The 18,541-nt window shown below is 36.6% G+C and overlaps 1 protein-coding gene across 1 annotated transcript in view; it reads right to left on the reverse strand.

The window, feature by feature from the left end:
* Positions 1-18,541, reverse strand: part of dlec1 (DLEC1 cilia and flagella associated protein) — a gene marked incomplete at both ends in the record, with an annotated part of 36,179 nt that overhangs the window by 5,299 nt on the left and 12,339 nt on the right. The window contains 22 exons of the mRNA XM_079806597.1: positions 74-132; positions 654-845; positions 939-1,057; positions 1,186-1,296; positions 1,694-1,847; positions 1,997-2,127; positions 4,054-4,212; positions 4,321-4,451; positions 6,108-6,201; positions 6,291-6,447; positions 6,550-6,623; positions 6,869-7,061; positions 7,155-7,317; positions 9,833-9,923; positions 10,425-10,517; positions 12,534-12,670; positions 13,853-14,026; positions 14,355-14,442; positions 14,638-14,719; positions 16,658-16,875; positions 17,515-17,702; positions 17,793-17,903. Coding sequence (XP_079662723.1) covers positions 74-132; positions 654-845; positions 939-1,057; positions 1,186-1,296; positions 1,694-1,847; positions 1,997-2,127; positions 4,054-4,212; positions 4,321-4,451; positions 6,108-6,201; positions 6,291-6,447; positions 6,550-6,623; positions 6,869-7,061; positions 7,155-7,317; positions 9,833-9,923; positions 10,425-10,517; positions 12,534-12,670; positions 13,853-14,026; positions 14,355-14,442; positions 14,638-14,719; positions 16,658-16,875; positions 17,515-17,702; positions 17,793-17,903 — 2,919 coding nt within the window. The remainder of the gene's footprint in view (positions 1-73; positions 133-653; positions 846-938; positions 1,058-1,185; positions 1,297-1,693; positions 1,848-1,996; positions 2,128-4,053; positions 4,213-4,320; positions 4,452-6,107; positions 6,202-6,290; positions 6,448-6,549; positions 6,624-6,868; positions 7,062-7,154; positions 7,318-9,832; positions 9,924-10,424; positions 10,518-12,533; positions 12,671-13,852; positions 14,027-14,354; positions 14,443-14,637; positions 14,720-16,657; positions 16,876-17,514; positions 17,703-17,792; positions 17,904-18,541) is intronic.

The raw sequence follows: 18,541 nt of genomic DNA on the forward strand, positions 1-18,541 counted from the left end.
CAAAAAAAAACTTTGACTTCGGTGTTTCACTTACTCTAATACTGAAGAACAGAAAGGATTAGGTTGCACTGACCATCATATGTTTTCTGCTGTATTTTTTTGGCCTGGATGGAGTGGAGAGGTGCACTGCTCCTGAAAGAAAATGCCGAAAAACAGTCCGGTTTTATCAGTAGCTATCACGTTTCTCCAGAGCTCATTTACCCTTCTCCATCCCCAGCTCCTCTTCTCGTCAGTCAGGATTTGGTATTCTTATTCTCCTTGAATCAGACTAAATTCCTAAATTATTCTGTACCTAAATTAAATATTGACATTAATGATTTCTGCAATACATTATGTTGGTTCTATTCTGTTTACCCTAAGGGAGTTTTTGCCCAGAACAGAACAATACCGCCAATACAAACTGTATGCTAATTGTCAGTCATCTTTGACGATAGTGGTCCTGACAGAAATAATGTTACACAAGATTTAAAATGTTACAATTTCTATTTCAAATAAATGCTGTTCTTTCTTTTTCCTATTCATTAAAGAAAAAAATAATGCTGCTGAAAATTCAGCTTTGTCATCACAGGAATAAATTACAATTTAAAATATATATATTCTTTCAAAAATATTTTAAAATCTTACTGACCCCAAATTCGAGCTATGTACTGTACCTTTCAGAGTTTTCATCCGATTGTGAAGGGCAGTATCCAGTAAAGTACTCTGCCTCGACAGTGAACAGAGCAGGTATAGCAGTGTGATTAGTTATTAGCAAATGCCGTTTGATTGATTTGCCAATGATGACTGGCTCATGCTCTGTGAAGTCCAGTGTGATTGGTTGGTGATTGTCATCACTTGAATTAATACTAAAAATGTAACAGTGAAGAACACAATGAGAAAAAAACGCTAACAAAATGACTAACCAAAGAAATATGAATAGGAGGTAAATGTGGCTTTACCAGTCAGAAGGCAATGTGTAGGATACTCTGAGAGGTTTGGCTTTAGAAAAAAAGCACAGTAATAATGGACTCTCCATTCCTTTTACTTCACAAACCGCAGCCACTTCAGTCAGTTCCTCCTAAAAACACAAAAACAAAACACACATTTACAATAATGGGAGGAACAATATTGAACCGGAGCTTGAATTTCATCAAATGTTTAGTTTACAAGCTGTGGATGTTAGAGTATTACAGTAGCAGTACGTACAATAGTGTGAGCAGTGAATGATACAGTGATTTCTGTTTTGGCATTGGGCTCCAAAGTGCCTGCAGAGGGGCTGAAGGTTGCAGAACAGAGATGAACCTGTGCACCCTGGAGCTGAGAGGGAGAGAAAACATGGTGAATGACTAAAAAAGACCTGGGATTTATATTATTTGGTCCAAGCTCTACAATATCACATTATACCAGAGCAAAATTGAATTATTTTGATTGGTTGACAGACATTCCAAAGTTTATTCCATGAGCAAAAGTATCTAATTATGTGATCTCAACATTTCTGTCTTCATCATTTTAAACATATTTTTTGAAAGAATCATTTTTGTGTGTGTGTGTGTGTGTGTAAAACTTACTTAATGAATAAAAATGACTGAGGGCACTTAATTTTCTGTAAGTATGACCACATTATGGTTCAATATCATTTTATCATGTTCTTTCCAAACTACAACACTGGCTTGGTTATTTTACACAAGATAAAAACATCTTGAGATGAACACACCTTACTCCAGGTGAAGTGGGCTGGCAGTAGTGTTTGGTTAAACAGGGTAACACTGCCTGTCTGTGGAACACCTACATACAGATCAGCAAACACCAGCTCACAGCTCAGCAAGCACACCTGAGGAGACTGGACAACCGCCCGTACAGAGAGGTGACTGAAGACAAACACAAATGCTCCGCTCAAATATGTGACAAAAGACAGTAATAGCACTCTTTCATTAGGTAACATTTAAGTAGTATTCTCTTCTTCTAGTTCTTACTGACATCTGCACAATACAACAAATGATGTGACTCATTCCCTCACCATCCAGTGCCGTCGAGCACAGTAAGCTGTAGGACTGAGTCAAAACAATGACAGTACAGGGCTCTGAAGACCACATCCACACTGCAGGACGCCAGGGGAGGCAAAACACCTTTATTTGGATTGATATACACCTGATCACACATGCAGAAAAGTAATGTTATATAACATACAAACCAAATAAAAACCGTTATATTTTTATTGATATAATAATAATTATTTTATTTTATAATTATAAATCAATATTATATACAGTATGTAAATATTATATATTTAAGTTTATTTACTATTATTATACCTTTTTATATTTATTTTCTAAAATAATATATATGTAATATTATATCATATTATAAAATATTTTGTTATATATATATACACAACCCCAAATCAGAAAAAGTTGGGACAGTATGGAAAGCGCAAAAAAAAAAAAAAAAAGAAGTGATTTCTAAATTTAGTTTGACTTGTATTTCATTGCAGACAATATGAACACAAAATATTTCATGTTTTGTCTGGTCAACTTCATGTCATTTGTAAATATGCATCCTTTCCTGTCATTCAGACCTGCAACACATTTCAAAAAAAGTTGGGACAGGAGCAATTTAGGGCTAGTAATGAGGTAAAATGGTTAAATAATGATGTGATTTGAAACAGGTGATGTCAACAGGTGATTGTAATTATGATTTGGTACAAAAGCAGCATCCAAGAAAGGTCTAATCCTTTAGGAGCAAAGATGGGCCGAGGATCGCCAGTTTGCCAACAATTACGTGAGAAAATTATTGAAATGTTTAAAAACAATGTTCCTCAAAGAAAGATAGGAAGAGATTTGGATATTTCACATTCAACAGTGCATAACATAATTAAAAGATTCAAGGAATCTGGAGGAATTTCAGTGCGTAATAGACAAGGGCGCAAGCCTAAGCTGAACAACCGTGATCTCCGATCCCTCAGGCGGCACTGCTTCAAGAATCGTCATTCATCTAAGCGATATCACCACATGGGCTCAGGACTACTTTGGCAAACCTTTGTCAAGTACCACAATATGTAGTTACATCCACAAATGGCAGTTAAAACTGTACTGTGCCAAAAGGAAGCCCTATGTTAACAGTGTCCAGAAGCGCCGTCGACTTCTCTGGGCTCGGAGGCATCTGGGATGGACCATCACACAGTAGAAACGTGAACTGTGGTCAGATGAATCAGTATTTGAGGTATTTTTTGGGAGGAATGGACGCCGTGTGCTCCGGACCAAAGAAGAAAAGGATCATCCAGACTGTTACCAGCAACAAGTCCAAAAGCCAGGGTCTGTCATGGTATGGGGTTGTGTCAGTGCCCTTGGCAAAGGTAGCTTGCACTTCTGTGATTAATGCTGAAAAGTACATAGAGATTTTGGAGCATAATATGCTGCCTTCAAGAAGACATCTTTTCCAGGGACGTCCATGCATATTTCAACAAGACAATGCAAAACCACATTCTGCACACATTACAAAGTCCTGGCTGCGGAGGAAGAGGGTACGGGTACTTGATTGGCCTGCCTGCAGTCCTGACCTGTCTCCAATAGAGAATGTGTGGCGCATTTTGAAGCGCAAAATGCGACAATGAAGACCCCGTACTGTTGCCCACCTTAAGACTTGTTTGCAGGAAGAATGGGACAAAATTACACCTGAAACACTTCATCACTTGGTGTCTTCAGTCCCTAAACGTCTTTTAAGTGTTGTGAAAAGCAATGGCAACATTACAAAGTGGTAAATGCTTTACTGTCCCAACTTTTTTTGAAATGTGTTGCAGGTCTGAATGACAGGAAAGGATGCATATTTACAAATGACATGAAGTTGACCAGACAAAACATGAAATATTTTGTGTTCATATTGTCTGCAATGAAATACAAGTCAAAGTAAATTTAGAAATCACTTCTTTTTTTTTTTTTTTTGCGTTTTCCATACTGTCCCAACTTTTTCTGATTTGGGGTTGTAGATATATATTTATATATATAATATAATATATATATATATATATATAATTTATATTATTATTGATTAATAAGAGGTGTAAATAGGGTGTTGTACCAGTCCTTTGATGGGCGGCTGGGTGTGGGACAGTTCTTCTAAGCTCCAGGGGGCATCTACCAGGCTGTTGTTGGTGATATGGATGGTAGAGATGCTCTCCTTTCCCATTTCCAGCAAACCAAAATCCAGACTGGGCACATTCACTGAGCAATGCGGACCCTGAGACACCATATTAAACATACTGAATATGAAGGAGAACATTTGTGGAGGCCTCCACATAGCGTCTTCAGTATAAATCAGTAGGAACGGGATTCAAACACTTCTGACCTTAAATGTGACCTCAATGGCCAGTCCTACAGTTTTAGGATGGTGCTGAATGTGACACTGCAGGGTGGAGGAAAAATGACCAGGATTCCTTCCGGTCAGAACCAGCTCCATGTCAAAACACTCATTTATCTCTGTAAGCAAGCAACAGGTTCAGCATATCACTGTATGTCATGTTAGAATTGATTCATTTTATCGTTTGTTTATTAATTAATAGATTTATACTCTATTTTTAGAAGTGTATAAATTATTATTATATATATAAGATTTTTTTCAGTGTTGGGTAAGTCACTAAAGTAATGAATTACTAAATACTAATTACATCTTCAACAGTATATTACTGTACTACCGGTAATTACTCTCTCTAAAATTTATTGGATTACTTATTACTAAGTACTTTCTAAATCCTATAGCAACCTCAACTAGTTGAACAACACAAGGATAGACATTAAACTGCTCGTTTAATTCTTTCAAATAAACAATATACAATTGCATACATTTATACTTGAACCGTGTGTAAAGGGAGAAGGTTACATTACAAACATACATTTTAGGCTACCATTACATTTTGAAGTTAAATCTACTATTGTTTTACATAGAATTGTTGTATAGTCTATACAGTATTTAATGCAATGACATTAGAAGTAACTGTAATTAAATTACAGAAAAATTAAGAGTATTCCCTTACTTTACTTTTTCAAGGGAAACGTGATTAAATTACAGTAATTAGATTACTTTTTTTTAAAGAATTTTTAGATTTTTTTAAAGGAACACTCCACTATTTTTGAAAACAGGCTCATTTTCCAACTCCCCAAGAGTTAAACAGTTGAGTTATACCGTTTTCGAATGCATTCAGCCGATCTCCGGGTCTGGCGGTAGCACTTTTAGCATATTCTGATTAGACCGTTAGCATCTCGCTCAAATAAATTCTGAAAAAGATCTGCACCAAAGTAAATATCTTCTGAACCGTCACAAATGTCTCCATGGTTACAAGGCACGCTTGTGCAAGCAGGTTGTCACATTGGTTATGTTGACGGAAGTGAGCCTATTTTCAGGCGTTGCGTAATATCATTGCGCCGCTGCACCCATGGTAAGGCACAAAGTTCCTTGATCATTACGCAGGAATGAGAGAATAGTTCCTACCATATCGGCCTAGAAAATCGCAACTTTTCATTTCTTAGTGCACAATGTAACTACAGAAGAGTCAAGTTTTAAATAGGAAAAATTTTGAAACTCTTTGGGCATTTTTTTAAACGTGATGCTAATGGTCTAATCAGATTCAATGATCTATGCTAAGCTATGCTAAAAGTGCTGCCGTCAGACCCGGGGATCGGCTGAATGGATTTGAAAACGGTAAAACTGTTTATCTCTAGGGGAGTTGAAAAATGAGCCTATTTTCAAAAAAATAGTGGCGTGTTCCTTTAATGCTTTTGAAAGAGGTCTCTTATGTTCACCAAAACTGCCCCTACTGGAAAAATTCTGTAAAAACAGTAATAGTGTGATATTATTACATTTTAAAATAAACTGTAATTGATTTCTGTGATGGCCAATTCGGCAGACATCTTCAGTGTCACATGATCCTTTAGAAATCATTCTAATATGATGATTTGATGCAGGAAGAAATAGGATGAATTATGAAGTCTTTATTGTCACTTTTGATCAATTTAATGAATCCTTGCCTTTATAATTAATTTATTTCAAAAGAATGTCTTAGAAACCCCAAACTTTTGAATAATGTGTATATCTGTTAGTTCATACATTCATTTCCTGATACACTTCAATACTCTGACCTATTTCTCCCGTTGAGGGCTCCACTTCAATTACGTGACTGTCAACAATACGCTCCCATTCAAAGTGAACGACTGATTTGCTGTGATTCCACATCTAAAACGCACACAGACACAAAGCATAAAAGCATGTTGTAAATTAGAAAATAGAAAAAGAGTCATTTGGACCTCTAGACTCAGCGCTACCTTGAATCTCTTGCGGATTGTGTTGTTTATGTAGGTCTCCCCTGGTATTAAAACAGCATACGGTTCAAGAAGGATCTTATACGGCTCAGCAGAACTTTTCACTTCAACCTCTAAAACGGTCACATCATTTACTTGGAGAGCTGTGTCGAGACACGTCCTGCAAATCAGCAAATAGAAGTTTCAACATGGCATGTGTTTATTTTGATTGAAAAATCGTACATTTATCTTAATTTTAAATTCAAATATCAGTTAATTTCACCCATCGTCACTGATTCTGGGTGGATTAGGAACATCCATGATCACCAAGCGGCACACATTGTGGTACTCTTTCAGCTGAAACACAGAGAAAACAAGTGCTCAGAGGAAAGTGCACATGTTTATGAGGGACCGTTCACTCAGAATGCGCATTTTGTATTCCACTTCACTACTTTTCCATTGTTTTTCAATGTAAACACACTCTAGATGGATGTCTTTAACTGTTGCGCTTGCATATTTTTGCAGCTTTTATCAGCAAAAACGCATTCTGTGTGAACCAGCCCTACATAAGTGTGTTTATATGTGTGAGTGCACATACATACATCCTTGGGACAGTATGTGAGCAAGAACTCATGTTCCTGTGCAGGGGTCAGGATGCCCATAACCGGACAAATGCTGAACACGCTGTCTGTATCAAGATGAGGCTGAATGCTGGAAGGGTTTGGAGCTTCTCCGGGCAACAAACATTGAAGGTTGGGCTTCATGATCTGCCAGTGGTATGGGAGTTCCAAGTGTCTACCCAGAAGCAAAATAATGATTTACAAACATACGAGTAAGTATCTACTGTATACTATTCTGTGTTTATAGAGATGTGTGCAAGGAGCTCACAAATTGTTTTTTACGACCACCGTCTTCTGCAAGGTGGAATGTGGATTGGTTGGGTTGAATCTAACAAAATGGTCAGCTGTGATATCACACAACTCCCCAAATTCAGGCTGATCCTCTCCGCCTGATACTGAAACCAGCTCCACAGTGACCAGCTGACCTGTCCCTGAGAGAATTTATTGTAACATGTACACATATTTTTTTGGAGGTATTTGTGTTAGTCCATGACCACATTACGTTATACATTAAAAAACTTTTTTTGCCTTCCATCCACACTAAAAAGGCATTTTTGTTTTGTGAAAACCGAGCCTTTTGAAAACGCTGTCCCAAGTGGATCAATTTGAAAAAGCAGTTTTTGTTTTGTAGTGTGGACTGTAATAACGAAGGTATTTGAAAACGATAACTGACACGTTTAGTCATGTGACACATCTTGTACCCATAGATATCTATGGTTATACCGGCATTATTGTGCCTGCTATTCAATTGTATAGTGTTGTTAATAAATGTTACTTTGTGCAATCTTCATTACATTTCTGCAAAGACAACAGAACAATGTCCTGCACAAAAACATGAGGGCGATTGCGTTTTAGACCATAGACTCTTAAAAATAAGGTTCTAAAAGGGGGGTTTTACAGTGATGCTATAGAAGAACCATTTTTGGTTGTGCAAATAACCTTTCAGTGAACAGATTTCACACTCTAAAAAAAGCTGGTAAGGACACTAGGTTGACTTAACCCAATTTGGGTTGAAAATCTGTGTTAATCTGTAACCCGGCAGTGCTGGGTTGGGAATGCAGGGGCCCGTTCTTCGTACCTCGCTTAATACATCTAAGATGATTTGACAGATCCCAGATCTTTTAATCGTGATAACTGATCTCTGGCTAATTTGGTTCTTCAAACGAATTTGCGGATTGGATTAAAATATCTGGATTAAATGATCTAAGATTACTGAGCGTTCTTTTTTTCCCTGAAGAGGGCAGATGCATCGATACTCGAAACCACGATCAGCAATGCAGCGATTGGCTGGCGTCAAGACAGCAACGTAATGACATCATATAATTAAAAAAGCCACCTGGCAAAAAACTTGACAAATTACACACAAAACCCCCACGAATTTCTGAACCTTTATAAGGAAACAGCCAAACGACCAAACCAACATAAAAGTTATAATAGATAAAGGATAAATGTTTTTTTTGTTTTTTTTTTAAACATGATTACCAATTTTTATATTCACGATTTTATACAGTATTTGTACACCCTTTACATTTTTATTTCAATGTTGTAATTTAATTTTTAATTTAATTTGAAGCAGATTTGTAACGTGACAGTATTTAAATTTCTTATGGGTCAAGATCAAATTATCCTCTCTTGCGCTGCATCAAGCCACTCCCATATTATCCGTGATCACTTAATGCACGGCTCAGATTAACTGTACAACATGTGTGTAAACCAATAAAAACAAAATTATATAAAGTAATTATTCCATCACAAATAAATCTCTCAATCAAGTGGCTGTGTCTATAGTATTATACACAACATTATACATTCTCATATACATATACAATATAAAATTTTTATATTATTATTTAAAATTATTATTATTGCCCCTGGTTCAGTAATGCACTCTTGTAATAAAGTAGCAGTGGCTGGGACAGATTTTAAGTATCACCTCAAGATGCAATCTAATCCTGTTTACATGAAATAAGCCTGCTCCCGAGTAGGTTTAAGCTTACGGACCTGTTACTATGACAGCAAGTCCAGGATGAGCTTCGAAGAACCAAACAATCCAAGATCATGCCAAATCGTCAACAATCAAATCCAGCTAACTGAGTTAGCGAGGTACGAAGAACGGGCCCCAGACGTGAAAGATTGCATGCACGTCACGTCAACAACACGGGCGACGCCATCAAGCTGCCATTTTTTCAGCATCTTTCAAATGGAAGCGAGTGAAAGACGGTTTGGTAAGTCAAGATTAAAAAAGTAAAGTCATTATCAATGGTTTTTGTCCAAGAGTATTCTATTTTGAGATTTATTGGAAGATGGAAAAAGTCAGAAAAGAGCTTATATTGAAATGTTAACAGCCTCTTTTCTTGAACTGAAAAGACTTGTTTAATATAGTGGGTTTCTTATGTCATATTTACATAAGAGTTTACAATATTTAAATTTTCTGAAGTCTGTTCATAGAGGGTTACCAACAGATAATCAACACTGAGATGTTGATTTAACCCAGCCCAACATTTGAATAATCAAAATAACCTTTTTTTTCCACTGTAAAGAACCTTTTGTGAAAGGGAAAGGTTCCATGGATGTTAAAAGTCCTTCATGGAGCCATAGATGCCAATAAAGAGCCTTTATTTAAGAGTGTACATGGAATAGCGATTTTAAGTGCGACCTGGGCACACCAGAAAGTGGTGGGATATTTTGCGAATAAAATTATTGTGCCAGAAGAATTGTGCGACAATTTTATTATGTGGGTATCACCTCAATAAGCATTTATTACATTTTACGCATGCATTTCAGTATGAACAAGAAACTTTTGGAAAAGGCTTGAAAATGCTAGTGTGGAAGTAGGGCGTTTTGAAACGAAAACGACATTGTCGAATGTAGACGTAGTCTCAAATCTCAGAGAAGAAATTATGTAACGTATTTACATACTTATGTTTGGCTGAATTGACTCCCTACCTTGGAGGGTGATGTCCTTCACTTGACAGTTGTCACAGACAATGGTGAAGTCCTGAGAAATGATCTCAGCAGTTGTGGGGAAAAACACAACCTAAACAATGAGATAAATCCAAACACACACAGCCTTGCAGATCACTTAATATCATTCAAATCTGAGCAACATCAGTCTTTATGAATCACTGTATTCACAAGGTATGACAATTAGCATAAATTAGCATATTCATTCATCTTTCAGGCATGATGCCAAAATCTGCATCTTAAAATAAAAGTGTTTAGAAGTTCTTTCTAAAAAAAATCTGCAGGAAAATCCATAGAAACCTAACATTCTGTTCTGCCAAACACAAGCATTTATTTTTCATCATAATTACAGTCACTAAAAAGTTACAATGAGGGAACGGTGTATGAGGATGTCAATCAAAAACTGCATATATTTTAAGAGGAAATATATGATAATGTGAAATCTTCTAGAGGATATTTAAGTAATTTGAGTGAAACTGGTTAGCATGTATAAGATTTTCTTGGTTTTTGCTGTTGATTGAGTTGATTGGCTGTCAGCATCACAATCAGTGCTCTTCAGTCAGTAATATCTCACCTCTATGACAGTGGCCTGACCAGGAAGAAGACCAAAAATAGACGGATTGATGGCAAAGGGAGGCTGTTCTGCGAAAGTAGACTTCACTGCAGACTGAGACAAACTATCAAAATGACTTCTCAGGATGGTTAACAATATACCAAGACAAAAGCAATCAAGGTTAAAGTCACAATGTAACAGACAGAGACTTAGATGGAGGCAGACCCATCTGGTTAACGTTTTCACACCCCATGGTCTACTCTAGATCCAACCTCAATAAGAATTATTTTGTTCCTTTGGCAACAAAACTACTAGGTGCGTTTACATGGAGCACTGTAATCGGTTTAAAAGTCCAATCCGAATAAAAATACTCCATATAAACACCTCAATCGGAATAAAAATGGCCAAACCGGATGAAATTGTAATCGGTTTGAGAGGGGTGGGATAAACCTTTTCATGAACCGATCAAACGAAAAATTCCACCATGTAAACGATCTGATCCGATTACTTTGAGTGCACGTCTTTCTGTGACGTGATATAGGCCTACAGCGCGCGCCGCGTTCACACCAGGCTAATGTTGACAAGAGAGGAAAGTTCATTTTTCTGAGGTATTAAACTTTTTTTTCGTAACATGTTATGAACATGAAGTTGGAATAATGACACAGACATAGCCTGGCTACACCATCTCGACAGCGTTTGTCCTAGGCTTCAACTGCGCCTGACAGAATAATTTATTTTTCTGAGGTGATTCTTACACTTTACGACAAATAATAAATAGCTTTTATAAAACCAACAAGTCCTGGTTTCCGTTGAGAGCTGCCATTTCAACGGGGAACATTCAAGCTGCTCTCTGTTATAGTTAAGTTAGCTATTTAGAAGAAAAAAAAATCAACAACTGCTTCAAATTGGTTAAGTAGCATTACCCCCAGTCTACTTTAATTACTTTTGTTAATATTTATAACTTTGTGATTATGGTATCTTTCCTTAATCATCTGAAATATATATGTTTAGTACTACTAGTAATGATGCTGAGCACGTCTTGAATGCTTCATTCATGTTTCACCGTATATCCTATATTTTTATTAATAATTTGAGTGCATTTTATTGTTAATTTTGTGTTTTTCAAAATAAATAAATTGAATTCATTTTTGATTCCGCATTCATCATTCACAGCTGTTGAAATAGCCATTGTATAGGACATAAATTAGGTTAAACTACTGCATGTCCGCCCACAGAAAAATAAATAAATATAAAAATTACCAACACAGAATGATCCACGATACGTAACGAATCTGAGGCGGCAGACAAACTGTGTGCGCATGTCACAAAATGATTCCTACTGAAAGTCAGCATAAACACCAGATCGGTTTAGATAACGTCTCATGTAAACAGTCCACCGAATCTTTGAATCGGAATGATTTTAATCGGAATGACAAAAAAGTGCTCATGTAAACGTGGCTATTGTTATTGATCTGTTTATCTTGTTATGCAGCTTCATATGAAAGTGTTTAGATGGGGCTGTGAAAATATGTTCATGTACTTATGTACAGTAAATATGTTCATAATCTGTAAATATGTTTATTCTGACTAAACCTATCTGTCTTTATATTTTTTCATATTTTATCCTTACATTTTATTATGTGTATTGTTATATTTATATATGTGCACTGGAAGCTTCAACACCAAGGTAAATTCCTTTTGTATGCAAGCACACTTGGCAATAAAGCTCTTTCTGATTCTGACTCTTATTCTGATATGTCTCACCCAATACAAATTTCCCCTAAAAGGGACAAATAAGGGGTTTAAGTGGACTAAATGGTTAGAGAAGTCTGACATACGTCACCAGAGATAAGTCTGTCATTTCCCAGGAAGGTCAAGTTATGACATTTTTATTAAAAATTATGAGCTCAAAATGTTTTAAATAATGTAGATGAATAACATGCAATAAGATAGAGTGAACTTTTATATCACTCTGACTTTAAGCCAATGTTTGTATTCAAGTGAACGTTTTTTTCAATATAGTATAAGATAATATATGTTCCATTGGAAGCCATAAATTATAATACGCCATAAGAAAGGAATCCCAACTATGAACTGAATGAGTTTTCATGTCGACATTTGCTTGCTTACCCTAAGGCTTGAGGCAGGCCACTGTTTCTTAGGCATTACACAGAATGTTCCAGCACTCAGTCCTTCATTCCGACATAAAACCTCCATAAACTTCACCCCTCCTGCCAGGCAGTAACCACAGTCTGTGACAGCAGGCACTGGCACATGAAAAGAGAAAATGAATCCTTTTTTACTGATCATTAACAGATGAAGATACTTTGAAAGTCAGTTGGGTCCAAACAACATTGGACCCCATTGAGTTTTCATTTTTGGGTAAACTAACTATCCCTTGAAGATCAAGATGTTAAATATATAAAATATAATTTGCACTTAGAAGGATGTACTGTTACTTCATCCACTACAGTTAAATACCTGGGTGTTATATTAGATAGCAACTTGTCTTTCAAAAATCATATTTCAAATGTTATAAAAACAGCCTTCTTCCTCTACATGTTATCTGTCTCAGCTGAAAATATGATCACATAACACCAATTTTAACATCTCTACACTGGTTACCTATTAAGTTCCGTATCAATTATAAAGTATTGCTACTGACCTATAAGGCCCTAAACGTTTTAGCTCCTGTGTATTTAACTGATCTTCTATCTCCTTATAACCCATCATGAACTTTAAGATGACTAAACTCTGGGCTTCTGGTAGTACCTAGGATATCCAAGTCCACTAAAGGAGGAAGAACGTTTTCATATTTGGCACCTAAACTATGGAATAGCCTTTCTGATAATGTTCGGGGCTCAGACTCACTCCCCCAGTTTAAATCTAGATTAAAGGCACATCTCTTTAGCCAAGCATTCACATAATGCATCTCATAACCCTGTACTCCAGTTATATCAGTGCACATGATTGTCTTTGCTTAATGCTTTGAATAGCAGTTACGCTAATTATTTTCCTGTTCTGTTTTATCTCGGGACGCCCATTCCGAGGTAACTAGAGAGTGTCAGCTCCAGTCTGGATCCAGCCTCTCATAAAGACTGCAGATGACCAACACCTGTGAAGAGACGGCTCCAACTCCTGTGAGGACTTCAGATGACGCAGCTCTGCATCAACACGCACCCATGCTCATTTCTATATACCCTAATCATTAACAACATGTATTCCTAATCACTTATTTATGTGACTTAATTTTATTATTATATTGATGAATAAAACATTGTTAGCTAATCTGTGTGCTTTGTATATGTACATTTCTGAAATACATAACGTGGACAAATCACTTTAAATTGTAATTTGACGCATCAGCTGCTTTGAAACGATATGTATTGTGGAAAGCGCTATACAAATAAATGTGAATTGAATTTAATTGAATGTTTACTTTGACTCACAAGAGAGTATTGGAGGGGGTCTGCGGGCCTCTATCGGTATAATGAGAGGATAAGGCAGCTGCGTCTCCACAACCAGAGCGTCCTCATAGTCAGCCAGAGTGTCTGGAGCAAAACGCACCATGTACTGGCAGCTCATTCCAGGAGCGACAATCCCTCCCTCACCAGGGAATCTGCCTGTTGAACATAAAACGTTGACAAGTATTTCTATTTCTTGATGCCAAAAAGCTGAAATCGCATTAGGTATGGAAGTATTTTTGTACATTTTTAACAGTAGATGTCGCTGTTTTCCTATTCTGCCACCTGGAGCTGCAGGGTAAATACCTAAGTAATTTGTTTTAAAGAATCCTACTCCAGACCAGGCAGATATATATATTCCAGCTATTTCCTCTAGTACTGCTACAAAACGACTTACAGATTCTTTGGAAACCGTGCAGAGAAACCTGCTGCCAACATAAATGAGTCTTTCATGAGGTCAGCAGGTACTTTTTTTTTTGAGACTCACCCAAACCAACAGAGAAGTGTGGAGAGGTTGGAGGAACCATTCGAATGTGACGGCTGGTCGCAGTCATGTTTTTGAGCTCCACTGCAGTCTACAGAAAACAGAAGGCACTATTAAGAACTGAAAATATAGCAAACTGGAAGTCATTCAGTAGTGGCTCTGTAGGGAAAATCTAATGAACAAAGTAGAAAAACATGCAGTATACAGTGAAAACGTGTTTATAATGTGGAATCAAGACAATTATTCATTCAAATGGACCACAATGAATGGTGCTTTTATACAGTACCTCATAGACTTGTCCTACTCTGTAGTCAGTGAAGAAGATCACAGGTGGATTTGCAGTGAAGATGGGAGCGGAACCCTCAGGACTTATATTAAAAGATAGAAAGTGGAATTTTGTAACCACAATTTGAGCTTACATTACATACGAAAACAAATTAAATAAACGGGATAGTTATCATGTATCCTAAACTGAAATGTCTTGATTATTAAAGGGATAGTTCACCCAAAAATGAAAATTACCCCATGATTTACTCACCATCAAGCCATCCTAGGTGTATATGACATTCTTTCAGACGAATACAGTCAGAGTTATATTAATAAATATCCTGGCTAATCCAAGCTTTATAATGGCAGTGAATGGCTGGTCAAAATTTGAAGCCCAAAAAAGTGCATCCATCCATTATAAAAGTAATCCACACGGCTTCGGGGGGTTAATAAAGGCCTTCTGAAGTGAATCGATGGGTTTTTGTAAGAAAAATATCCATATTTAACACGTTATAAAGTAAAATATATAGCTTCCGGCGGACAACCTTCCGTATTCAACTTACAAAAAAAGCTTAACTGCTGCGGCGATTATATTTTGATGATTGATATTTTACTTTATAACGTGTTAAATATGGATATTTTTCTTACAAAAACCCACCAATTCACTTCAGAAGTGATTCACATTAATCACCCTTCTGAAAATAAAAAATGTAGGGTGAACTATCCCTTTAAATCAATGCTCTAGAAAATCCAGAATGCAACAGTTTTATCCCATAAATGTCCATCTATGTAGGGTAAGCAACAATACCTTTGTGCACAAAACACAGGATCATTTAAAAACAAACAAGTAAAAAGGGTGTATAACCTAAAATATACACTACAGTCCTAAATATGTGAACATTAAATCTTGGTGTGGACATGTTTTGTGGCAACTGCCCATGCTACACTTTATCAAAGATCTCATTCAAACAGGATCTTTTGTTCTATTGTTGACTGCCAAGAAGCAGAAAACATGAACAGCACAGAGCTCATTGACTCAAAAAGCTGAAAGAGTCAACTGAGGCATTTTGATAGTCTTGTGATTCTTTTTGTTGCTGTGAAAACCCTAATTTAAATGGCCAGAGTTATTCCAGCAGGGCCAGGCCAGTGAAACAGGCAAAGGAGTGATTCATTTGTAATCCAGCTTTCAGTATTCTCTCTGATTACCACAACCTGTCATGCTGATGTGAGCTTGGAGACAATAAAGTCAATAAAGGACAAAAAGCTGTTTAGGCTGCATGGCTGGTAATATTATTTTTGTAGAATAATTAATTCTACTGGTTTGAAATATCGTGTTGTGCTTTTCAGATGCCTACACAAGCCATCAAAAATATATCACAGAACATACAGGCAGCATTTATAATATATGGCGAACAATAGAGTGTGACCTGTCTCTTGAGGGCTCGTGTTTACCATATTTATCCTACCCAAGCTGCACAAATATTGTGGTAGTAATGGTTGAATAAAGCTGTGTAAAATGCAAACAACGCAATAACAATGGACAAGTTTTTCCAGGATTAAAACAGAAGTCAACCAATTTGTTTTGAATTTGATAGGATAGTATTGAATGAAATGTGATGTGCAATTTGTTGTTGACCAATGGAAGATGGTAAAAGGGTTTTACAAATTAAATTGAATTATTAAATTAAATTACTGAAGATTATAGAAATCATTCATCAAACATTTTTATATCTAGTGTCTCTAAGAAAGTGGTTCTCCACCAGGGGCCGGGCCCACTAGGGGGCCTCAAGATGACTTAAAATAAGACAAAACAAGCACCAACTAAAAAGCAAGATATTACTTATTATTTGGTTATTTTATATAATTAATATACATCTTTCTAGTAACGCCAAGCTCTAAAATATTTTTTTGAGTAGAAATTGTAAGTGAGGGGTACCTTCAAATATTGTTGTGGACAACGTGGGGGATGACTCAAGTCAAAAAGGTGACTAAAATGATCTTCCCAAAGAAAACACACATTCAAATCAAAAGCAGCGCACCTCTCTTTGCCAGTCTTTTTCCTGCCCTTTCCCACATTCTCCGGCCTCTTCCCTGGCATGATAAGAGACTTTCCCCCACGCTGTGCATTTGGAAGCAGGAAGCGAGGGTTGCGCAGGAACTTATGTCGGTCTTTGTGCTGCAGCAAGGAAGCCCTGTCTTCTGCCCGACTCTGAGCACTGGGCTTCTCCATCCAAGAGGCTTTATGCACCACACCAAGCTTTTGAGTTGAAAAATTGAACAAAAATTTTTTTTTATTTTAGTTGGTATGAACAGGCACTGTCTCGTTCCTTTTCAAATGACCTTCTTGCTCATTTTATATGATTCTGCAGTGTGACAAAATAATTTAAAATGATATCCTTTTTTGTTGTTGTTTACAATAGTTAATGCATTAACTAACAACAATGGACAATATATTTTTACCGCATTTATTAACCTTTAATGTTAGTTAATGTTCATAATGCATTAACTAATGTTAACCACTTAAAATATAAAAAATGTGGTAGTAAATGTAGGTATTAACAAAGATTAATAAATGCTGTAGAAATATTGTTCTTAGTTCATGTTAAGTAAAACTTACTGTAAAGTGTTACCATAATAATTATAATATTAAAGTAAAAAAATTCAATGTATTAAAAAAAAGTGTAATATTAAAATTGCACGCAAAATAATTATAAACAAATAGTAGTGTATAGTTCAATAGCTTGTTATATCTACGTATTTGTGAACTAGCATTAGCGTTGTTTATCATGTTATTTGGCGTCTAGTCTTTTAAAGAATGTGATGACATAGCAAAAAATATAAAGGTCATTCGTCTCCCTTTGATATGAGGAAAACTGAATAATGTTTAGGGAAAAACCTCAGTGCCCTGGATGGAGCTGGACTCTGGAGAGGAAGGGAGTGTAAGTGTCTCCTCTGATTGTTCCAGCAGGCTCTGGGCCGTATGCGGAGGTGGGGGGAGAGGAGTGTAACCATCATCCTGCGGTTCGTTGCTGATGTGCATATTATAAGAAATAGTTGACTGAGCAAAGCCTGGAGTAAACTTGCCTGCAACAAATGAGAAAATGACAGTATCATCATTATACGTAATCTGACTGTTTGAGAATGTTTTCACTTTATAGGTCAGTGAAAAATTACCTTTTGGGTTTTTAACAACTGGAGTGTGCACTGTTGTGTAATCCAGTTGGCAAATCAAGCTGTTGCTCCTGAGAAGCTCACTGTCCACACACCACTTGAAGGCTGATTTCACTTTGGAGACATAGAGGATTGCTCTGTTTAAATGGGTTTTAGTGTCATAAGACTACCTATGCTACTAAAGGCTGGAATACACTTGTTACAACCCTGAGTGTTCTCTTTACCCATTGGTGGCAGACTGTGGGAGTTTCTGAGTCACTCCCCTCATGTTAATTGATCATTTGTGGATTAGAGTATTAAGTGCTCTAGGTTATCATTTGGGCTGGCACTCTCCGTGGGACAGTTTCTCACGGGAGCGGCTCTTCACATCTCATTGATTTTCTTTCTTATACATTTCTTATATCACGTAGCTTTAATATTTGTAGTTGTTTTTTTATTTCTTTGTTTCTTTATTTTCCCCTAGACTTATGTTTGTTATTTGTGGTTATTGTTATATTTGTTAAAGGAAATAAAACCATTTGTATCGATAAAACGTTGGTGTTTGATCCCTCTTTTATGTTGAAACGAGCTGGTCGGAACATAAAATTGGGGGCTCGTCCGGGATTGCTACATGTGTAAGTAAGTGTATAAAGTTTTTAGTGTTCACCTGTGTAAATGAGAAGACTTCAATTATTTAGAGTGTCCTTGGGCCAGTTGCATAAACTAAGCCATTATGTTAAGACAGTGTCTTAAAGGGTTAGTTCACCCAAAAA

Source organism: Gobio gobio, assembly GCF_949357685.1.
Source record: "Gobio gobio genome assembly, chromosome: 23".
NCBI lineage: Eukaryota > Metazoa > Chordata > Actinopteri > Cypriniformes > Gobionidae > Gobio > Gobio gobio.